This window comes from Dendrobates tinctorius, unplaced genomic scaffold (genome assembly GCF_039654945.1).
Source record: "Dendrobates tinctorius isolate UK_male_01 unplaced genomic scaffold, ASM3965494v1 ptg000016l, whole genome shotgun sequence".
NCBI classification, from domain to species: Eukaryota; Metazoa; Chordata; class Amphibia; order Anura; family Dendrobatidae; genus Dendrobates; species Dendrobates tinctorius.
Genome location: NW_027361684.1, coordinates 64,643,851 through 64,669,371, shown reverse-complemented (window position 1 = coordinate 64,669,371; position 25,521 = coordinate 64,643,851). Strand labels below are relative to the sequence as shown.

Here is a 25,521-nt window from a genome sequence, read left to right as displayed (position 1 = left end):
ACCCTTTCTAACCTTTGTGCAATCACGTGCAATCCATACTGGGCCTGACACCGTCTGAGCCTGCCTCCTGAGACATATATTTTGAATGTGTACGCTATCCATACATGTTATCTGGGGATACGGTACCCTTTCTAACCTTTGTGCAATCACGTGTAATCCATACTGGGCGTGAGAACGGCTGGCAAGCTACAGCACCTGTGGTTTGCACACGTAAGTTTTTCATTTTTTCAGGAATGACGGTTAGGCCTAATTCCGGAACTGCAGTTGACCTGCACTTACTGGGAAATCATTGTTCGCGGGTAATAATTGTAATCACTCAGTGATCCCCATCAGCGGGTTATCTGCACCTGTAAGCGACAAACGCTGGCCTTTTCAGTGTAGCGCACATGCAGCCACGGACATGTAAGGGCATGACACACCAGTTATTGGCCAATCTCATGTTCCAGAGCCTCACGTGTCCCTCTAGTAAGCCGGACTCGGACCGCGGGGCATGACGGAGTCTCGTTCGTTAACGGAATTAAGCTTGCAATGTGTGCATCTGTTCTGTAGCTGGCATGGTTGAGGTTTCCCAGGTGGAGTCGAATTTAACCGTAGGCTCCACTCCTGGTGGTGCCCTTCTGGACATTCCTTTAAGGTTCAGCTTTGCAACCATACTGCCCACGTAAAACAAACACTTTGCCTTCATGAACGCTGTTTGGAGGGTCATGACTCGTGGGAATAACGCCGCCCAATCAGTTAACCTGCTAGAGAGATCCTTCGTTGCTCCCAAGCATGACATCACACTCCCTAGGAGGAAGGTAATGCCACTGTGGCGACCGTACTCCTGGGGGCGACACAAGTGCACTGATGCCCAGCGACTGCTCGATGAATCTGCTGGTACATTGACCCAGACCACTACATTCCCCTCTCACGCTACACGGCCTGAATCTGACCCTGATGAAACTCAGGTTACCCTTCCCATATACAGTTCCATCTTACACGGTGACAAAGAGGAAGCTGCAGATGAAAGTGCAGGTTCGGCCCACCTGCCATCAGACACACCACCGTACTATCAGGGGCCCTGTGCCAGTGCCGTCGCCAACGAGTGGGCGCCCCCTGCTTGCTCAGGATCACAGCACTTGCAAGGTTGAAATACTGTGCAGTGAGATGGAAATGGGGACGACGAGGAGTCCAGATTAGTCCAGGGATTCCCTAGCGAGGAGACTTATTTGATTGTTTTCAATGTTGGGACAGCAATTTTTGGGGAGCACTATACTCTGGAGAATGATAGATGGGGCCCACCATACACTGGAACATTCCAAAGGTGGACATCAGACACTGGAGCAGCATTTACAGGGCCCATTATACACTAGAGCATTAGAAATGGGGCCCATTATGTTTGGAGCATTATTTGGGCCCATAAGACAGTGGAGCTTCATCCATGGGGACCAACATATACTGTAGCATTATGTGGAGCTCATCATATACTGTTTCAAACATTATATGGGACCAATGATTCTGTATGGAGAAATAGATGGGCCTCGTCATGAGATGTAAAAAGTGAAGTATTTTTCATTGTACTATACCGCTATTTCTCTGCCGTATCGGAGCATGATCATTGATGAGTTGTGGTATGTGTTAAAGGGGCGCTCTTTCGCCCAGGGCACATGAAAACCTGCAGCCAGCACTCCCCCCCCACAACTTTAGCCAAATAACCCCCATTTTTCAGTGCGTAACTTGTATTATGAAGTTAATTAAGGTTGACAAGCTTAAGTAAGAAGAATTGATGCTTTTGGCATTCAAATGGGCACTGTAGGTGTGTTTCCTGTCCTCCTCTCACTGCCGACTTTTATTCCCCATTGACTTACATTGGGTTTCGTGTTTCGGGACGACCCCGACTTTTCCCTATAATCGGACGATCTTGCTCGACCCGACTTTTGGAAAAGTCGGGTTTCACGAAACGAAACGCGACCCTAAAAAACCAAAAGTCATTCAACTCTATTTGTGATATATCCTTTGTTGGCAATGACAGAGGTCAAACGTTTTCTGTAAGTCTTCACAAGGTTGCCACACACTGTTGTTGGTATGTTGGCCCATTCCTCCATGCAGATCTCCTCTAGAGCAGTGATGTTTTTGGCTTTTCGCTTGGCAACACGGACTTTCAACTCCCTCCAAAGGTTTTCTATAGGGTTGAGATCTGGAGACTGGCTAGGCCACTCCAGGACCTTGAAATGCTTCTTACGAAGCCACTCCTTCGTTGCCCAGGCAGTGTGCTTTGGATCATTGTCATGTTGAAAGACCCAGCCACGTATCATCATCAATGCCCTTGCTGATGGAAGGAGGTTTGCACTCAAAATCTCACGATACATGGCCCCATTCATTCTTTCATGTACCCGGATCAGTCGTCCTGGCCCCTTTGCAGAGAAACAGCCCCAAAGCATGATGTTTCCACCACCATGCTTTACAGTAGGTATGGTGTTTGATGGATGCAACTCAGTATTCTTTTTCCTCCAAACACGACAAGTTGTGTTTCTACCAAACAGTTCCAGTTTGGTTTCATCAGACCATAGGACATTCTCCCAAAACTCCTCTGGATCATCCAAATGCTCTCTAGCAAACTTCAGACGTTCCCGGACATGTACAGGCTTAAGCAGTGGGACACGTTTGGCACTGCAGGATCTGAGTCCATGGTGGCGTAGTGTGTTACTTATGGTAGGCCTTGTTACATTGGTCCCAGCTCTCTGCAGTTCATTCACTAGGTCCCCCCGCGTGGTTCTGGGATTTTTTCTCACCGTTCTTGTGATCATTCTGACCCCATGGGGTGGGATTTTGCGTGGAGCACCAGATCGAGGGAGATTATCAGTGGTCTTGTATGTCTTCCATTTTCTAATTATTGCTCCCACAGTTGATTTCTTCACTCCAAGCTGGTTGGCTATTGCAGATTCAGTCTTCCCAGCCTGGTGCAGGGCTACAATTTTGTTTCTGGTGTCCTTTGACAGCTCTTTGGTCTTCACCATAGTGGAGTTTGGAGTCAGACTGTTTGAGGGTGTGCACAGGTGTCTTTTTATACTGATAACAAGTTTAAACAGGTGCCATTACTACAGGTAATGAGTGGAGGAAAGAGGAGACTCTTAAAGAAGAAGTTACAGGTCTGTGAGAGCCAGAAATCTTGATTGCTTGTTTCTGACCAAATACTTATTTTCCACCATAATATGCAAATAAAAGGGAAAAAAAACAGACAATGTGATTTTCTGGATTTTTTTTTCTCAGTTTGTCTCCCATAGTTGAGGTCTACCTATGATGTAAATTACAGACGCCTCTCATCTTTTTAAGTGGTGGAACTTGCACTATTGCTGACTGACTAAATACTTTTTTGCCCCACTGTATATACTACATTCATACAACATACTACATACATACTACATATATACCACATTCATTCAACATACATACATACTACATACATATATACTACATTAATACAACATACATACATACTACATACATATATACTACATTCATGCATCATACATACATACTACATACTACATACTTACTACATACATACAACATACATACAACATGCTACAGACATATAACATACATACTACATACAATACATTCATACAATACATACATATAGACATACAGTACATATAACATAGAGTACATACTCACGAATACTTGTCACTTTGATCCCCGAAGCCAGTGTCATCTGTGGAAAAATATGAAAATAACAAACAAACAATATACTCCCTTATCCGCAGAAATCCATGCGTAACCCACGCCGATCTCCCCTGGAGAACAACAGCATCAGCTGATGTGAACGCTCTCTATGGGGCTCCAGGAATCCAATGATGGGAGGTAGGTATCCTTCCGCACTGTATTCCTCCGCCACTGTAAAAAAATAGTCCCTAATTTCACTTTTGGCATTGCTGTGTGAGAAAGTTCCCGCACAGCTTTTGCCATAAAGTGAGACCAGGGACTATTTTTTTACAGTGGCGGAGGAATACAGTGCGGAAGGATACCTACCTCCCGTCATTGGATTCCTGGAGCCCCGTAGAGAGCGGTCTAAAAAATATATACTTGCTATCTTGTTATCCAGGACCTTTTTTACAACATTTTTGATTATGGTCAAAACCAAACTGAGTGAGCGTCTGAGGGTGACTACGGAAATATATACCGATATTTTCAATTTGGCCAACACTGTATACAGCAGAGCGCTTCTGATGCAGTAACCTCTTAAGCTATTTAGATTCTGGTGTAATCCATAATGAGCCTGTAAACGTCTTTCTGTTACTCTGGCAATATATTTGGAACTTTAAGATTACCCCAACACTGTATACAGCTGTACGCTTGTGTTACATAAACCATTTACAGCTTTTCATATTCTTGTGTAATCCATACTGGGTCTGAGAGCATTTGTGTCTGCCTCCTGAAATGTATACGGAGAATCAGAATGTTTACATTATACTATATATACCTTGTATCTGGTGATACAGTACCCTTTTTCAACTTGTTATTTTATTGGGTAATCCATACTGAGCCTGTGAACATCTGTGTATGCCTCATGAAATATATACGTAGATTTACTGTTATCCATAGACTGTATAGAGCTGTACACTTCTGATACAGTACCATATATCTGCTGGTATTTTGGGTCCATTTTCAAAAACATGAGGAAGTATGGTGGAAGAGGACGTGGATGTGGGTGTGGAGGGCCACCTGGTACTGATGGTGGTGGTGCATCAGCTGGTAGTGCCAAAAACACAATAGCAGCTAAGGCAGGAGGTGTTGAGCCAGCATCATGGTGTAGCTCTGGAAGGCCTGTAAGGCTCCCTTTTCTGGGAGTAGGTAGACTGCTTTTAAAGCCAGAGTATCAGGAACTGTTTGTGGCTTACATTGCTGAAACAGCCTCCAGCTCTATCGCCTCCTCTTCTGAAGTTGTAAAAAATGCAAGCACTGAGTCATAACTGCAGGCTTCTGGTCAGAAGCAACCCCTTTCCTTGTGTCCTTCACCCACACCAAAAGTGAAGGATGTGGAAGCACACACCTCAGATTATTCCATGGAGCCCTTTTCACATATCATGCCTGGGTTAATTAAAAATAGGGCCCATCATGTACTGGAGCAATGTAAATGGGGCAGATCAGACACTGGAGCAGCATCTAAGGGGCCCATTATACACTGGAGCATTACAAATGGGGCCCATTATATATGGAGCATTATTGGAGCCCATCATACACTGGAGCATCATCCATGAGGCCCATCATGTACTGGAGCACTGTAAATGGGGCAGATCAGACACTGGAGCAGCATCTTAGGGGCCCATTATATACTGGAGCATTACAAATGGGGCCCATTATATATGGAGCATTATTAGGGCCCATGATACACTGGAGCATCATCCATGAGGCCCATCATGTACTGAAGCATTGTAAATGAGGCAGATCAGACACTGGAGCAGCATCTAAGGGGCACATTATACACTGGAGCATTACAAATGGGGCCCATTATATATGGATCATTATTGGAGCCCATCATACACTGGAGCATCATCCATGAATCCATGAGGCCCATCATGTACTGGAGCAATGTAAATGGGGCAGATCAGACACTGGAGCAGCATCTAAGGGGCACATTATACACTGGAGCCTTACAAATGGGGCCCATTATATATGGAGCATTATTAGGGCCCATGATACACTGGAACTTCATCCATGAGGCCCATCATGTACTGGAGCATTGTAAATGGGGCAGATCAGACACTGGAGCAGCATCTAAAGGGCACATTGTACAATGGAACATTACAAATGGGGCCCATTATATATGGAGCATTATGTGTAGCTCATCAGATACTGTATGGAACATTATATGTGACTAATTATTTGGTATGGAGAAATATATGGGGCTCATTATTCTGTATGGCGCACAATGTGGTGGCCATAACACTGTATGAAGTAATATACTGTCCTGTTTTTGAGCTATTGTACAATTTAAAATAGATCAGTCATGTCATGTAAGCAGTGAAGTATGTGTCATTGTACTATACCTACATTTCTGTGGCGTATCGGAGCATCATGAGTTGTGGTATGTGTTAAAGGGGCTCACTGACACTCTTTGGCCCAGGGCACACGAAAACCTAGAGCCAGCCCAACCCCCCCAAATCTTTAGCCAAATAACACGCAGTTTTCAATGCGTAATTATTATTAGGAAGTAAATTAAGGTTGACAAGCTTCAGTTATAAGAATTGATGTTTTTGGCATTGAAATGGGCACTGTAGGTGTGTTTACTGTCTTCCACTCCCTGACGATTTTGCTTCCCCATTGACTTGCATTGGGTTTCGTGTTTCAGTCGGCCTCCGACTTTTCCATATAGTCGGCCGATTTCGCTCGACCTGACTTTTGCGAAAGTCGGGTTTCATGAAACCCGACTCGACCCGAAAAAAGGCAAAGTCGCTCATGTCTACTGATTACGCTTTGTCTTTTTGTCCACTTCTTTCTTACAGCAAGTGTTTTCCATTTGATGCATGGACTATCCTATAACTCTGGAAGAGGTTCTATTTAAACCTCACTGTTTCCTCTTTTCCCTGCTGGAGATGGCTTACAATTGCCCAGTTTGTTGGTAAAGGAGTAGTTCTTATTTGTGGCAGTTAGTTGATGTTAACTCTAGGCATTATCAGCGTGGTTTTGGTTGTATACATATTTCTTTATCTTCTCCAATTTTGTCGGTCACTCCTACTGTTCCCTTGCTTTCCACTTTGTTGTTTCTTGTGCATTTTTGTATGATTTCCTTTCATCCCCAAACTGTTTGGTTTGTGCTATCCATTTCATATCAGTCCCATACCTGCCTCAGTGGGAGAGTGAATAGTTTCAGTGTGCATTCAGTGTCATAGTAAGGTTGACACCCAGGCCTCTCCACCTTCAAGTGTACTCCTGGGACAGAGATAGTGATGGTCCCAGCTCCAAGGATTGTTGCAGGCACCACTCTCTCTTACTTCAGACAGGAACATCATTACAACCCATCAGCCTTATATACAGAATTACACACGTGGTCAAAATTGTTGGTACTCATCGTTTAATGACAGAAAAGCCCACAATGGTCACATAATAACTTGAATCTGATCAAATTAATATTAAATAAAAAGTCTGTGAAAATGAACAAATGAAAGTCAGACATTGCATTTCAACCATGCTTCCACAGAATTTAAAAAAAATAAATAAACCTCATGAAATAGGCCTGGACATAAATGATGGTACCCTTAACTTAATACTTTGTTGCACAACCTTTTGAGGCAATCACTGCAATCAAATTATTCCTGCAAAAGAAAACCCTGCTTGGGAGAGAAGAACAGACAAATTGCGGTGCCCTAAGTGCGTAAACACAATATTGTAGTCTTTAAAGGGTGTACAATTTTATGCACTCACCTGATAGAAGACTAATATGGCTTTAGATTGTGTATCCTCAAAAATCCTTCTGGGATACTTTTCAGTAGATGGGGCTTGCAGCTTGCAGCTTGCCTCGGGTAGATCCAAGTAAAAGAGCCAGGTTCAGGCTCACACAGGACGAATAAATCAAGAAAGGCACATCCAGCCCATGAATGGCAGCGCTTCCCAGGACTCACATCCAAAGATGATATCTCTTTTTTTTTTATTTGATAGGTTAAAAAAGAGGAGATACAATGCATTTTGGATACAGTGTATATCCTTCATCAGGTATCATAAAAACAGTACAAATCCTAATAGTATAAAATTCAGTTACACTTATATATATCAGCAAACCTTTTATCCCAGTCTCAGAAACTTGATTTAGGGTGTGGGCCAAGTTCAGGAAGACACCCACTGATTGATCCAACCTTGACAACATAGATGCAAGAAGAAAAAAAAAACCAAAAAAAAAACCCAGAGGAAGAAAAACCTGGAAAAAAAAAAGACAACGTTCAAACTTTCTCTATGATATCATTCAATCCATTTGGATATAATGTTCCCAGACAATATATCCAAGATGTTTCTTTTCGGTTTAAAAGAGCATTCCTATTTGCAACACCAGAGGGTATCTGCTCCACCGGAGTTACTTTTATGTTAAAAGTTTTGTTATGTTTAATTAGCAGATGCCTTGAGAGACTATGTTTTAAAAAGCCATTTTTTGCTCTATTTCTGTGACCATTAATGCGGGAATGCAGTGTCTGCACAGTGCGTCCCACATATTGAAAACCGCAACTGCATGTGATGACATCAAAGACCTCACCAGTATTATTACATTTGATAGTTTTAGCCCCGTGATCTAGGATCCCACAGGTACAACATTTTTTAGAAGTGCATTTAAAAACTCCTGTTCCTTGAGAAACACTACATAAAATTTGATCTGTACTTTTTTTTAATGTTTTTTCCTTTTGAGTCCAACTTTTTTTTAATTTACTGGGGGCCACCAAATTTTTCAAAGATTTCCCCTTCTATATGTAATCCCTGGTTTATTAGGGAGATGTTTTCCCAAAACAGGGTCACGCTTCAAGATATACCAATATTTTGAAAGCACAGTCCTTATGACTTTATTTCCCCTATTGAATGTTGACACAAAATTCACTTTCCAGCGATCATCACTTTTTTTTCCAATAGTCAAATTATCCCCCTTCCTATTTTTTCCTTTTAAACATTCTTCCTGTGTTTTTACTTTGTTATCCCTATATGCACCATTTACCGAATTTTTGGGTGTCTTTTTTCCTTAAATTTTCTTTTTAGAATTTTAGACTGAGCTACATAATCAGATTCTCTCGTACAATTCTTTGTGATATGAAAAAATTGGCTGTGTGGTATATTAACCTTCCACTTCTTGTAATGTGCAATGTTGAAATCTAAAAAGCCATTTGAATCCACCTTTTTAAAGTAGGTTTATGTAACTTTTTTTCATACTATGGCTGATCTCTAGATCTATGTTGGAATATAATGAATTTACATCCAACGAGATAAAGGAATAGTTATCTTCCGATTCAATATCCCTCAGTTCCTCGATTAATTGTGTGGAATCTCTCAAATATGAAGTAAGAGACTTTACTAGATCCTGTAAAAACAAGTCAATATAATGAGAAAGATGACAAGTCAAAGATTCAAATCCTGATATAATCGGTCTGCCAGGTGGTTTTTCAGGGTTCTTATGCAATTTTGGTAAATGATAAAATAATGCCATGGTTGGCGCAGGATTTGTTAAAAACCTTTTTTCTGTTTTATTAAGAATATTCCTCTCAAAGGCTTCCTTGATCATATGATCATAGTCCCGGACAAAGCATTTTGTAGGATCTTCTTTTAAAATTTTGTAATATCTCATATCAGACAATATGTTCAAAGCTTCCTCAATATAGTCAGATCTGTTTTGCACAACTACTCCCCCCCTTTATCAGCTTGTCTTACTACTATGTCTGTATTTTTTCTCAAATCCTCAAGTGCCACTTTTTCTCTTTTAGAGATGTTGTTCTCCTTTTTTATCTTATTTTTCCCTATTCCATGCTTTTCAATTTTATTTTTATTACTATTTTCCCACTTCCTAAATTCTTCAGATACTAATGAAAAAAAAGTGTCTATATTTGGTCCTCTGTGTTGATGAGGATTAAATAGAGATTTTGGGTGTACCTCCTTGTGGATATATTCACTTTCTTTGTTTGTCTCTATTGGGATCAGTATTTTTTTGAGATCCCCAATGTCCCCATTTTTTCCAGTCAGCAAGAAATGCCTTTTTAGAGTAAATTTGCGAGTGCATGCATTTAAATCAAGAAAAAGATCAAATGCATTCATATCTTGAGCAGGGCAGAAATTTAGTCCCCTACTTAAAATTTCCATTTCTGAAGAGGATAAAATGTGGGATGATAAATTAAATATTTTAACCAGAGGCAGAAATGGTTGTTAGTTTCTGGGTTCCTTGTTTTTTTTTTTTTTAGATATTCTCAGATTTCTATTAGATCCCTTTCCTCTTTTTTTCCTCTTTTTCCTCTTGCTCTACTTTTCTTTTTTCGGACCTTGATATTACAGCCGGTGCAAAGTAATTTGTAATATGATTCTTTGTATTGGACTTGAAATTTGGGCTGTTTGTGAAGAGCTGATTAGTGGTGGTAAAATTATTTCTGAAACACTTGGACGTGTGGGACCTATCTCTAAAAATGTTTTTCGTATCACAAAGAATTGTATCAAGAGAATCTGATTATGTAGCTCAGTCTAAAATTCTAAAAAGAAAATTTAAAGAAAAAAGATACCCCAAAAATTTGATAAATGGTGCATATAGGGATAACAAAGAAAAACACAGAAGGAATCTTTAAAAGGAAAAAACAGGAAGGGGGATAATTTGACTATTGGTAAAGAAAAAAGTGATGATGGCTGGCAATTGAATTTTGTGACAACATTCAATAGGGGAAATAAAGTCATAAGAACTGTGCTTTCAAAATATTGGTATATCTTGAAGTGTGACCCTGTTTTGGGAAAACATCTCCCTGATAAACCAGGGATTACATATAGAAGGGGGAAAACTTTGAAAAATTTGGTGACCCCCAGTAAATTAAAAAAAGTTGGATTCAAAAGGAAAAAACATTAAAAAAAAGTATGCATCAAATTTTATGTGGTGTTTCTCAAGGAACTGGAATTTTTAAATGCACGTCTGAAAAAATGTTGTTCCTGTGGGATCCTAGATCACGGGGCTAAAACTATCAAATGTAATAGTACTAGTGAGGTCTTTGAGATGTCACAAAGACTCACCTGTAGCAGTGATTTTGTTGTATATGTCATCACATGCAGTTGCGGTTTGCAATATGTGGGGCGCACTGTGCAGACACAACAGTCCCGCATTACTGGTCACAGAAGTAGAGCAAAAAATGGCTTTTTAAAACATAGTCTCTCAAGGCATCTGCTAATTAAACATAACAAAATTTTTAACATAAAAGTAACTCCGGTGGAGCAGATACCCTCTGGTGTTGCAAATAGGAATGCTCTTTTAAACCGAAAATAAACATTTTGGATATATCGTCTGGGAACATTATATCCAAATTATCCAAATGGATTGAATGATATCATAGAGAGAGTTTGAACGTTGCCTTTTTTTTTTTCTGGGTTTTTCTTCCTCTGGGATTTTTTTTTTTTTCTTCTTGCATCTATGTTGTCAAGGTTGGATCAATCATTGGATGTGTTCCTGAACTTGGCCCACACCCTAAATCAACTTTCTGAGACTGGGATAAAAGGTTTGCTACTATATATAAGTGTAACTGAATTTTATACTATTAGGATTTGTACTGTGTTTTTATGTACCTGATGAAGGATATACACTGTATCCAAAACGCATTGTATCTCCTCTTTTTTAACCTATCAAATAAAAAATATGAGATATCATCTTTGGATGTGAATCCTGGGAAGCGCTGCCATTCATTGGCTGGATGTGAATTTCTTGATCAAACGATTCCTGTAACTGTCAATGAGACTTCTACAGGTATTTTGGCCCACTCCCCAAGAACAAACTGCTCCAGTTGTCTCGTGTTTGAAGGTTGCCTTTTTCAGATGGCATGGTTCAGCTTTTTCCAAAGATGCTCAATACGATTTAGGTCAGGGCTCACAGAAGGCCACTTCAAAATAGTCCAATGTTTTAAACCCTTAAACATTACTGTCAATCATGACAGTGCTTTAAAAGTGGTTAAAAGGGGATTAAAAGAACCGCTATGTCAGGATCGACCCCCACAATTGGAGGTGCCATGCCATGCTACAAGCAGTTACACCCAACTACAAGCAAAGTCTAGCAAGTTCTGTCAGTGAGACACTGACAGGTCTCTTGCACTCCAGTTCAAGTGTACTGCAATGCATGAGACCAGAGATCAAAGTAAAAAATATACATGTCACAGGGTGGGACTATGTGAAAAATTAAGGCTTGAATCACACTTATCGTGTGATTAGAGCTTACTTATTCTGTGCTGAGCACTTATCTCATATTTTCCGTGTAATTTCCCAAAAAGGCGATTTCAGATGAAACCTCTTACTGAGCCACTCACTTTCGAGGCAGATGAAGTCACTTTGTTCTCCATCTCATCTCTGTTCTGGCAGTGTCTCATAATTTTAGGAATCTTTATAATGCTTAAGTGTGGTCGACCACTGTTCTGTGAATTCCTTGAATTCCTAAAAAGATGGATACCAATGGAACAGCCAGCATTTTGTATGATTTACAAAGAAACCCAGACATAAGTGCTCGTCATAGAACACAAGAATGTGATCCCAGCCTTAAACTGAAAGTGATCAAAAATGTTATGTTCCTCAAAAATGCTACCAATAAATATGCAGCACAAAACCAGCCCCCACTCAGGTCCATAATTTGTCATTGAAAATAATTGGGGTTTCCCACATTACTGGTAGAATAAAGACTCTGGAAAAGTTGCATGGCTCCCATCCCAACAAATAAAATCCAGTGAAATCTGTACTCCCAAATCCAAATACCCCCTCCTTCTGAGCCACACTTTGCCTAAACATAAGCCACGTTTGGCATTATTGTAGCAAAGAGAACTCAATTAACACATTACGGGATGCATGTCTCTAGAAGTACAAGCTCAGTGTATGGGGGTATCAAAATATACAGTGGGGATAAAAGGTACTTAGTCAGCCACCAATTGTGCAAGTTCTTTCACATAAAAAGATGAGAGAGGCCTGCAGTTGACATCATAGGTAGACCACAACTATGAGAGTCAAACTGAGAAAACAAATCCAGAAAATCACCTTGTCTGATTTGGCAAGATTTATTTTGCAAATTATGGTGGAAAATAAGTATTTGGTCACCTAAACACATGCAAGATTTCTGGCTCTCACAGACCTGTAACTTCTTCTTTAAGAGGCTCCTCTGTCCTCCACTCATTACCTCTAGTAATGGCACCTGTTTGATTAAAATAAAATAAAATAAATCTTGCCAAATCAGGACCCTGACGTCAGCTTCTGACCTCTGATACATTTCAATTGAATGTGTATCTGATGAAAAGAAGCGCTGACAAGGGCCACACAATGGAGCCTCAAGGGCCACATGCGGCAAGTGGGCCATGTGTTTAAAATCCCTTGTCTATAGGAATTCTAAAAACAGGAATTTCTCCCTTTACTCTGCTCCTTTTCTGTTATTCTGTTTTGCATCATTTTAAAATTTCAGCTGAAAATATGTTGACAAATTTTCTCCGTGTCTAAGGAGATTCACGAATGATCTGTTTGTGGCTACTGGCTGAGGCAGAAGCCTCTCTCCTGTGTCTCGTGGGCAGTAGGACAAAAGATCTCTGATCTCTTGACTAATGAGGAGAGGCTTCAGATGGTCACCAGGCAAAGATAGAACAAATCGACAAAATATTAACCCCTGTGTTCTTTGAAGGTTTTTGCAATCATATAGAAAATCAATACAAGTCTGTTTGGAACTGCACTGTTAATGTGATTAACAAGACTGAATATTTTTTTCAAATCATGTGGATAATGATTCAACTATTAGCCATCTACTTAGATACTGTATCTATATTCTCTTAAGGTTATAGTGATTGAAATTATATAGTGGTAGAGTTGGTGCATATAGATTTACACTTCCCATTCCATCGGCCACAACAGTAGCCTTTGACAGTTACATGGGGGTAGGAGCTCTTTCTCTTAGTTTCCGGTTCCACAGCTATTCTTTTGTATAGCTGGATTGGTGTGATGTTGCATGGAGCAGATAATTAAAAGAAGAGTTGTGAATGCCAACAAGAGGCAATACTCCTGCTCCCATGTAACAGTCAAAGACCATTGTTGTGGCTGATGGAATTCAGTTTGTGAGTAGATTAATAGATTCACACAACTTTAGTGGTGCTTAATGTCAAATTTTTAACAAAGTTGTTTCTTTATTTTTAGCAAAAACTGACATCAAAATATCATACAATAAAGCTACGTATGCATACTAGAGTGGAAGGGTCGGTCACAAATGCACTTTGTGATGGTAATAACATTCTTTTTCAAAGCAAACCTGCAAATTTTATTTACAATGCCCCACCAGGTAAGTTTTTCATGTCATTACATATTCAATAAATTGTGGTGAAATTTAGGTAATAATTTGCACAAAATTTTTAGCTAACAAATTGCACTGTTCTCTCCATGCAAAAAATAATTTATAGAGAATCTGTCAGGAGGTCAAAATACTATTATTTCATTCCCGCTGCTCCCCAAATACATCAGCTTGCTTTTTTTTTTTAAATAAATCCAACATATAGTTTGGGACAAGGAATGTGGTGTAGAGGATTCTCTAAAAGGCATGTCTTTGGGCTGCTCTGCATTATTACCGTGTGAGCAACGCCCTCTTGGTAAAAAAAAAACAGAAAAATTAGTACAAAATAAAAAGGTCCACATTCCTGGAACCATTTGTTGGTTTCATAAAAACAAACAAAAAACAGTATACTCATGGGAGCAGTTAAAATAAAATTGGAACAAGAGCTGGTTACTTTTGACCTGGTGACATGGCATCTTTAAAGAGAGCCTGTCACATTGATAATGCTAGTAACCTGCAGATATACAGTTTATCTGTAGGTTATTGGTGTTGCAAAGTACTCAGCCACTAATACTGAATGCTCCACTGCTGAGACTAAATGAAATTAATTCCTTTTAGGAGCCGTCGGCTTTCAGTCATAGAGGCGTGCCCAGAGCTGCTTCAGTCACTGCTTAGTATACAGTGAGCAGCAACGGTAAGCACACACTGTCACTGAATGTGTGAACTTGGCCTAGATCAAAGTGGTGGATCTTACGTACTTAATGTGATGTATCCACTCCAGGCACACCTGTATGACAGGTCCTGGGATGGTTAAAGTTCATTTTTTCCCAAGAGCTGCACTTTTAGATCAGCAGCCGTGCACCTTTCTGACGCAATTAGCCTTCAGATTTAACCTATATCTGCAGGTTTATAGCATTATTCGACATGACAGCTTCCCTTTAAGGCCGGGGTCACACTAACCGACGCAAAATACGGTCCGTAGTTTACAGGCGTAATACGGATGAATGACCCCTAAATAGTGCTCCGTATGTAATCCGTAAGCAAGGTGTGGTCGCGTATTTTGCGCATGTAAGCATCCGTATGTAATCCATATGCCATCCGTATGCTGAGATTTTCTCGCTGGCTTGCAAAATGGACATATAATGGAGCCCTATGACAGGTTTTATAACACAAAAGAAAGAATAGATATAGACACATAGAATACATATATATATATATATATATACATGTCATTGAGACATATATATATATATATTTATATGTCACAGAGTTCTTCATAGCAGAATAGCCGCTAATTCAATTGGCGGCTTTTGTCAAATCATTCCCCAACCCGACATGAAATGATACATGGTTTACATACAGTAAACCATTTCATTTCATGTTTTGTTTTGTATGTGTTCTATTAGTAATTAGATGAGGGTTGATGTGTAAAATTTGGGAGGTGTAGGTGTTAATTTAAGGGGTTAATTCGTTGTAAAAAAATGTGTGGGCTCCCGCGGTAATTTGTCAATGCGGGAGCCCACACATTTTTTTACAATGAATTAACCCCTTAAATTAACACCTGCACCTCCCAAATTTTACACATCAACCCTCATCTAATTACTAATGAAAGACATACAAAACAAAGCATGAAATGAAATGGTTTACTGTATGTAAACCATGTGTCATTTCACGTCGGGTTGGGGAATGATTTGACAAAAGCCGGCAATTGAATTAGCGGCTATTCTGCTATGAAGAACTCTGTGAAATATAAATATATATATATGTGTCTCAATGACGTGTATATATATATATATATATATGTATGTATTCTATGTGTTTATATCTATTCTTTCGTTTGTGATATAAAACCTGTCAGTGTGATTTTACTGTATCGCGCACTGAATTGCCGGCTTTTCTAAAGGACACTGGGTGCGTATTTCTCGCAAGTCACACATCTGGTCCGTGTGTAATGCGTATTTTTAGCGCACCCATAGACTTGCATTGGCGTACTACGGGCGTAGTACACTGACAATCGCAGCATGCTGCGATTGGCACGGACCGTAGAATACAGATGAGAAATATACGGCTGATGGGAGCTGCCCCATAGAGATTCATTTGTCCGTGTGTAATGCGTGCTTTTAACGCCTCTCACTCGTCCGTATTCCTCTCTAGTGCGACCCCGGCCTAACAGCAACACTAGCATACAGATTATGTACAGTATATGCCATGGAAGACACAGTTAAAGATCTTGCTCATTTTTGCTACTTCTTTACATGTACTCTACTAGGAACATGCAGTGTGGCTAACTATCTTTAATAATTGCGGCTGAGCATCCTGAATAGCCCGCATGTAGAACTACTTAACTATATTGGTTCCAGAAGCCCAATCTCTCAAGGTAAAACAATCACTTTAAGGGAGCTGCCCAGATGAAAGACAAACTACCATAATAAGAAAAACCCATTTGTGTATCTGAATTATAGGAGCAATGACCTATTCTGTAATCCTCATTGATGTTCAGGGTACAGTGTGAAAAAAAGTTTAGTGCTCACTGTATGGGATAAACTAAATAAAAACCTGTATGCAAGCTAACATTATACTTAACAACCTACAATACTTCTCCACTAATTAGGTATGGTACCATCCCTAAAGAAACAGAAACATAATAAACCAAAAAAGCTTAGCCTTTCTTATGATAATAACAACACTCAAATATTAAAAGGAACTGTCACCAGGAATGATGCTGTTAACCTGCAGATTAACAGCGTTATGATGCTGCTGGTGCATGCACGCAATGAAATGCAGTGGAGAGAAAATGATCTTTATTCTTCCCGCCAGCATTGGGTGATCAGTTGGGCAACGTCGGTTCAGTCACGTTCTGACTATGCATGCTCCCCGGCCTTGACTGACACTGGCTCTACATTGAGGCCAGTTGTCAGTCAAGATTTGGTGGCGCAGTTAGAGCTGCTGCTCTGTATAGTCAGACGGTGACTGAACTGGTGCCGCCTCCGCCAGTTCCTGGTGACAGTTTCCCTTTAAGGTAGGATTAAGGAGAGGCATAAACAGAATTAGAAATTATAATAAAGTTTATTAAATAAAAATATGCAATGATTTAACAGAGATACAGTAAAAAGGTCAGCTAAAACAGCAAATTTATCAAGAATGTTAGAATAATAGATTCCTGAGAGAAAAGAAACTACAGTTCCCCCATAAGGGTGTTTCCCTGATATATAACAATTCAATGTAGACAAATACAAAAAGTAAAGACTGGTCAAAAATGTACAACGTGGGCAGAATATAATCTTGAAATGCATCCAATATACTAAATCAATATATGAAAGACTATCGCATTAACCAAGGTAACAAAAGTAAATAAAAGAGCAGCGCTTGAAAAATGACCAAATGACCATAAGACAAAAGCTTTCTCCAGTATAGGTAACCTGGATTACAGTACTTTATAGAGTAATAGGGTAATTTAAGCATTGTGATGCACAGGTTGTACTGGAGGAATATTATAGAATCAGTGCCAAAATTATACAGATAATTCGCATAATATGATATATATATGATTCAATAGGGAGTTGCCAAGGTCTAATAAAAGCTACATGCAAAATAAAGTGCAAAAAATTATGAATCACTTATGGATTCACTTACATAACAGCTCACAAGCAATACAGTAATCACAAAAGATATAGACTATGCATAATATACAGTATGTAACAATAATGCACTTGGCAACTCCCTATAGAATTCTGTATATATAGTCCATATTATATGACTTATATGCATACTTTTATCACTGTTTCTATAATATTTCTCTAGTACAGTAGCTAAAATAACTTGTTAGCATGCTGTGTAAGTGTAGAATTATTTAGATTATTAACTCTTTGATTACAGCACCCATGGAACTGACTTAAAGTGGTATTCCCATGTGCAAGATCCTATCTAAATATGTAGTAGGTGTAGTAACAGTAATGTGAAAATGTAATATAGTTCTTCTGATTTGCTATTTTGTTTACCCCATGTGCAGGGCATTTTAGTAGCAGCCATAGTACCAGGAACAGGAAGTCTCTATCCATCTGATTAGATCAGTTACCAAACTGGAGGATACACGGACCCACTGGAGTTTTTTTTACCTGATTGATGATTTGCAGACACTTGGAAGATGCTATTGCCTTGACATTCATTTCACTAGACCAAGTAGAAACTGAAGATACCTCCTCAGGGTCCGTATGTAGCCTGGTCTCCAAGACTATAAGACCACGAGTCGGAGAGTTTTCTGGGGGCTGCTCATTCGTATAATCGTCAGGACTGTGTGGTTACATTGCCTCCACCTCCTCTTCTTCGGTGACAACAGCACACAGTGACTAATGACTAGCAGACATGGCGGAGAAGATGGTGACAATGCTGGCTGAACCAGATATAAGGGGACTAGACACCTCTACTGACTCGGCTGCCATCTATGAAGCACCACACAGTGTCTCCAGACTAGAAGAGCACTTGAGCTCTCAGCTTTGGACGACCAATGGCATTACCAGACAACATATCGAAAATGATCTTCTCTGGGAAAAACACTCCGATCTGGAGCTAAGGTTGTTGAAACATGACTTGACTGTTTTTGAGTAGTGCTCGTCCTTCACTTGACAATACTATCACCGTATTCTCGAGCTGTCGGAAGGGAATCTGACACCAACTCTTCACGGTTTGCAGCACAAATTCTCCCAAAGACTGAAAGCCATCACTTGCCATGGATACAGTCACAGTCATCTGTGGAGAGGGAATACTTCCATCAAGAGCAGCCTTTCACACTGGCCCAAGGTTTGGAGTTTTTTAAACTTCACTGGACAAAGACAGTCAGGAGGTTCAGCACAACTGCAGCGATACTGCAATCCCATCTCATGACTGAGTTCCAGCTTCTGCTCAGCCTGCCAAACATACTCGACCTTCACAGATTCTACATGGGTAGCTGCCTCATCAGACTGGTGGTATTTGAAAGGACAGTGCCAGATGTGATGGGCTTCTCACATGTGTCACCTGTCTGGTCTGCTGCTGGAAGATGGGAAGGGAGGTTTTTGCAGAAGATTCTGGGTTCGGTTTGTCGAAACACCATGCAGATGGTCACTAGGAAGGACTTCAGATCTGAGGTGATAGGAGCCCATTTTTGGAGATGAGCCATGCCAGGGCATCTCCTGCTAGGTAGGACCTTAGGAATCCCACATTGGTCATATCATAGTACTGAGGCAGATCAGAAATGATGAGTTTCAGGTTGTCCAGATGTCAGGGCTTCCAATCTGGCATCTAGTGTCATCAGATGAAACAAAAATTTTTCCTGGCTCTTTTGCTGGTTGCATGCTACTGACACAGCTAGGAGTGCATAGAGGTCTGGTGATCAGTGTGACCAATGGCATGATGTCCACTACTAACTCCATGCATGGATTCCGGCTTACTCACTGCTCTGGCCCTGGATCATGGTTCCCCGGTGTGCTATTGTGTCTTCCTCGTGTGTGTGCACCGCAGTTACCGCCATTCCCTCAGCTTGTCACTAAGAGGTATTTAGTATAATTAGTACATCTGCAAGATGACTCCCAACCAAATTCTGGGAGTCATCTCGTATATAATATTCCCTCTCTCTTATGGAGTCCCCAAGCAATGAGATGAGTCATTAGGTAGTTAGTGTGCTACCAATGCAGTTGTGAGGTCCCCTAATACCAGTGTGGCCAGTGTTCTGAACCCGAATCCATGGTTATGGCATAGCCAGCTCTTGTATCTGTATCCCTGTTTCTGGTGCCGCCAGTCCTGTTCCCAAATTCCCCTGGTCCCAGTACAGCCACTGCCTGAATATTGTCCCCTTGTCCTGATGCGACCAGTCCTGAATTTGATGTCTCCTGGTCTGTGTGTGACCACTTCTGCTCCCAAAGACCCCTGGTCCCAGTGCGGACAGTGCCTGAACATTGTCACCCGATCCATGCGCGACCAGTATCTCATCCAGTATCTTAGATCGGTGTGTCTGAACATAGCCCTAGTCCATTTCAGCAAACCTGATCCCTGCAGCCCAGTCTGTCTCCACCATCTGGAGCTCCAGTGAACACCTGATAGCCACTTAACTACATAACTACATCCCTTCATGGGCAAACCTGGTCCTGTAGCACAGTGCATCCATAAATCCACCTGCGCCACAGTTGATTGCAACAGGTATCCAATACTGAACAATCCCTTTTGAAAGTCCCCAATAGGCTAAATTTGCATTTTTATTTAGCAGATTGGGAACATTAAAAAGGATTTGTCCAGTAACGGAAAATCTGATATTTAACAATTTTTGTGTCATCGTTACTTTACTATATAAGAATGGTCAAACATCTGCATATTATGATGGAGTAGTAGAAATACTTATAGGGGTTTTCTCACGAAAAAAGTTAATATGAATCAACATTTTAATCAATAGATCTTTGAATAATATTACGTTCCTCAATTGGATGTGTTTAAAAAAATGTTCCTGTGCTGAGATAATCTTATAAATGTGCCCCTGCTGTGTGTGTACTGTGTAATGGTTGTGTCTGACCGTGCAGGAACATGGTCTCAATATACTACATCTCCTGGGCAGGGGTGGACACAACAAACTGTACAGACAGAGGAGAGCATGGGAACACAGCTGATTCTTTCTCTGAGGTAAAGCATTGCAGAAAAACAGGCAGTGGGAAAACCCCTCTAACAATTACAATTTCTTACCCTATGCCACCAGTGATAAATCTAGTGGAAGTTACTTACTTTTGTACAGTAATTCATGTGAGTTTGCAATATTCTCTAAATAAAAAATTTTTTTTTTCTTGAAATGAGTCATAATATATCGCAGCAGTGAGTGAGTATGTTTTCAAGCTGATTAAGAAATACTTTTTTTTTCCTCTTGCTCATAAAGATATCTACTTCTTGTTTCAGTTTACATCGACAATGTGTCATGTGTATTATTTGACATAACATATCTAAACTGCTCCTGGAGCTTTAGAACAGATGCCCCCGATGACATTAACTACTCTTTTGCATTGAGGTATAACATTATGAAATATACTGTTTTTATCTGTGAAGTAATGAATAAAAAAAAGCAAAAATCACTGATCGTGCGTACTTTTTTTTGGCACAGATCAAACTTCAAATGGTTGGCGTGCACAGACTATATTAAAAGACACAAAAAGAATATTGGCTGCTCCATGCAAAATGTTTTTTCCGACCATAAAGAGGATGGACTTCTGAATAAGATAAGGATTAGATTCTATAATGCTTTATATAATTTCTCAAAAACGTTCAGGCCAGAAGCTGTAGGTGAGACGCACAAAAATCTATCATCAGTCTCTGTCCTCATAATATTTTTTTTTTTTTTTGCTGAAAGTGGCTGATAATATACAGATTTAGCAAAAATTAATATTGCCATGGGAAAATATTAAATGGACTCCGGTAAGGCTGGCTTTTGTGCGTAGCGCATCGTGCGCACCCGTGCGCATGCGCACTGCGCACCTATGTTTAACATGACGTGCGCATGGTCTTGCGCACACTTGCGTTTTCGTGCGCATGCGTTTTTTTGTCTTTCGCGCCAGGCGAGCCAGATGCAACATGTTGCATTTTTTGGTCCGTCCTGTCTCGGCAAACGCATGCGCACGCTTGCGCACGGAATGCGCAAAAACAACACATTGAAGTCTATGGGAACGCATGCGTGCGCATGGTCTTGCGCACGCTTGCGTTTTTTGCGCATGCGTTTTTGAGGTAAACAAGTCAGGAATGTGGTCTAGACAATGGAAAAAATGTCACACCTAAAAACGCATGCGCATAAAACCGCAAACGCATGCAAAAACGCATGTAAAACGCAAGCAACGCTGTGTTTTTTTTACGCATCAGCAAACGCATGACGCTAAAAAAGCGCGTTTGTTTTGCGTTTTTCTTTGCGTTTTTTATGCGTACAATGCGCTGCGCAAAAAAACGCTAATGTGAAACTAGCCTAACTGTAATATAACTGTATTAAAAAGCCTATTTTGATACCTAACTTGACATCTGTTGAAGGGAATCTGTCAACGGGTTTTTGCGACCTTATCCGAGAGCAGCATAATGTAGTGACAGAGGCCCTGATTTCAGAGATGTGTCTGTTACTGGGCTGATTGGTGCAGTTTTGATAAAATAATTGTTTCATAAGCAGGAGATCATCATTAGAGGACTAGCTCACCTGCTGCATGTAGTCTTCCATATTCATGAGCTCTGCATAATCTCGCCCACACCACTGATTGGTAGATTTCTGCCTATGCGCAGTGCACGAAAGCTGCCAATCAGTGGTGGGGGTGGGGTTTTACAGAGCTCAGCATTCAGAGAACAGATGGACCTGCATCAGAGAAAGCAAAATTACAGCAGGCAAGCAAGTGTCCCATTACTGAAATTAGGGTTTGCGCCTCCACATCATGCAGCTCTCAGATTACAAAGGAAAAACTTGGTGATTAATTCCCTTTTACTTACTGTAAAATCTTCGTATAATAAGAGTATTTCATAGGAATCGGTCGGTCACTAAACCTACTGAGCTGCTTCATTTAATTTTATATGAGACGTTTGCAGAGAATCATGCATGAATTACAATCTGTAATATGTTGTTTGTAGAAATACTTACCCCTCCAAGACATATTAAAGTGTTTTCCGAAAATGGTAACACTATAATAAAATGGCTTCCACCAGCAAGTGTAGCAATTAACAGCCTTCAAGATGGAATTACGCCTACATATAATCCTAAAGAAGAGCATAATTTTATATATGAAATAAGAGTGATAGAGAATAAATCCAAAATAATATTCAGGGTAAGTACATTCAGATCACTATTCCTTACACAGTGATGCACATAATGTAATGTTTCACAGAATCCTGTCAGCAGAATTGTGCACGGTAACCTACAGACAGTGTCATGTTGGTGCCGTTATACTGAGTAAATGATGCCTTGGTTGATGAAATCCGTCTTGTGGTTGTTGTGTAATCTTTATTTTCAGTTTTGAGTTAATGATATGCCCGTGCCCCGGGGCGGCCTGTGAGGGGTCTTCATGTGGTGCTCTGATTAGGTATTCATAATGCAGACTGCTGACAGGTCACTGATCCCTCACTGACCTGCCCCCTAGTTTGCATAATGAATATCTCTACATATTGAAGAAAAAAAAAACCCTTCTGCAGGCAGGTGCCAGCCGTAGCACCACCTCTGCAGCATAATGCATGTGTAATGTCCCAATAATAAATGTGGTTAATGTTATTCATATAGAAAAAAAAAATAAAAATGGTGCCTGCGCAGTAGCAGAAATTAAAACTTTATTTTTTGGGAAAATATATATCTTTCTACAATGTGAGCCAGTAGATAGAATAATTATAGTGCTTTGAAAAAACCATTATATTGTAATCCGAACGCTGCTAACTTATTCTTATTATTCAGTTGATTTCCGCAATTAATGCGGCCCGAACAGCTACACGCACAGACTCCGTTGAGGTGTCGTTTCGAAGCCAGCGTCCACGAGTGGTGTGCTAAGTATTTTTCGTGTCGATCAGATTTGTAGTTTTTGCGCAATTTGCGTTAGAAATTTTTTTTTCCCGTCATTGGAATGCACTGTCTCAATGCTTTTCAATGGGGAAATGTTGCCACAGACAAAACATGCCCTGAGGCGATTGAAATGGCAGTTAAGCTCATTGATATGCGCAGGCAGACCCAGTTACTATGCCAACGCCTATGAACTTCACATGACGCCCCCAGGACACAGATTCTGGCAGATAATATCAGCTCTTAAAGCGAAACCCACAGCACAAATGCAAATCCAGCTTCATCCCGTGAAGCATGCCCCTGAGAGAGAATGTGCGCCAAAGTGGATTTAGAAGCCCAGTGAGCCAAACTAGCTCTTAAACAGCCGACGCGCCTAAGTGATTCTTAAAGAGTCGGCGCACCAAAATGAGTCTTAAAGGGCCGGTGTGCCAAATCGGCTTCCAAATCAGACCCAGAGTGGCCCCGCTCACCAAATCGGACCCAGAGTGGCCCTGCCCACCAAATCGGACCCTGAGGGGCCCCACCCACAAAATCAGACCCTGAGGGGCCCCACCCACAAAATCAGACCCTGAGGGGTCCCGGTCACAAAATCGGACCCTGAGGGGCCCCACCCACCAAATCTGACCCTGAGGGGCCTAGCCCACCAAATCAGACCCTGAGGGGCCCCGCCCACCAAATCAGACCCTGAGGGGCCCCACAGGCTAAAGTGGCCCTTGAGAGACACCCACAGTTAAAACGGATCCTGAGTTGAAAGTCTTGCAGGGGCACCGAAATGAGTCTTAAAGGACCGGCGCGCCAAATCGAAAGCTGAGTGACCCCAGGCTCCAAATCGGAGGCTGATTGACCCCGGCCTCCAAATCGGAGGCTAAGCCACCCAGGCCTCCAAATCGGAGGCTGATCGACCCTGGCCTACAAATCGGAGGCTGAGCCACCCTGGCCTCCAAATCGGACCCAGAGTGGCCCCGCCCACCAAATTAGATCCAGAGTGGCCCAGCCCACCAAATCGGACCCAGAGTGGCACCGCTCACCAAATCGGACCCTGAGGGGCCCCGCCCACCAAATTGGACCCTAAGGGGCCCACCCAGCAAATCGGACCCTGAGGGGCCCCATCCACCAAATCGGACCCAGAGTGGCTCCACCCATCAAATCAAACCCAGAGTGGCCCCGCCCACCAAATCGGACCCTGAGGGGCCCCGCCCACCAAATTGGACTCTGAGGGGCCCCACCCACCAAATCGGACCCAGAGTGACCCAGCCCACCAAATTGGACCCAGAGTGGCACCACCCACCAAATCAGACCCTGAGGGGCCCCGCCCACCAAATTGGACCCTGAGGGGCCCCACCCACCAAATCAGACCCTGAGGGGCCCGGCCCACCAAATCAGACCCAGAGTGGCCTCGCCCACCAAATCGGACCCTGAGGGGCCCTGGCCACAAAATCGGACCCTGAGGGGCCCCGGCCACAAAATCAGACCCTGAGGGGCCCCGCCCACCAAATCAGAGCCTGAGAGGCCCCGCCCACCAAATCAGACCCTGAGGGGCCCCACAGGCAAAAGTGACCCCTGAGAGGCACCCACAGTTAAAACGGATCCTGAGTTGAAAGTCTTGCAGGGGCAGCAGGCAAGTCTCTCTTAATGGGGCAGCCTGGGCACCATTTCAAAGCACTATCTGTACTTCCTTCAGGAAATACACATCTAGTATTAAAATTTGAGAGTCCTCAATGGTTAATACCTTTCAATGGATAACTGGAAAGATTGTAATGAATAGGAAATTTTCACACTCCTTATCTATGAACTGTTCCAATATTAACTACCTCAACTGTTTCTCCACTTCGCATATTGATAGGTCTACTTCACATCACTTGCCTTATTTACTGCATTATTCCTCTACCCTGTTGTGTATAAAAGCAGTGGGGAAAATAAGTATTTGATACACCATGGATTTTGCAAGTTTTCCCACCTACAAAGAATGGATAAGTCAATATTTTTATTGCAGGTACACTTCAACTGTGAAAGACAGAATCTAAAAATA

The 25,521-nt window shown here is 41.4% G+C and overlaps 1 protein-coding gene across 1 annotated transcript in view; it reads left to right on the top strand.

Moving 5' to 3' along the window:
- LOC141080593 (interleukin-5 receptor subunit alpha-like) overlaps positions 1–25,521 on the top strand; it is a 123,670-nt gene that overhangs the window by 82,008 nt on the left and 16,141 nt on the right. The window contains exons 4-7 of the mRNA XM_073565920.1: positions 13,843–13,984; positions 20,885–20,993; positions 21,087–21,265; positions 22,580–22,773. Of these exons, the coding sequence (XP_073422021.1) occupies positions 13,843–13,984; positions 20,885–20,993; positions 21,087–21,265; positions 22,580–22,773 (624 nt within the window). The remainder of the gene's footprint in view (positions 1–13,842; positions 13,985–20,884; positions 20,994–21,086; positions 21,266–22,579; positions 22,774–25,521) is intronic.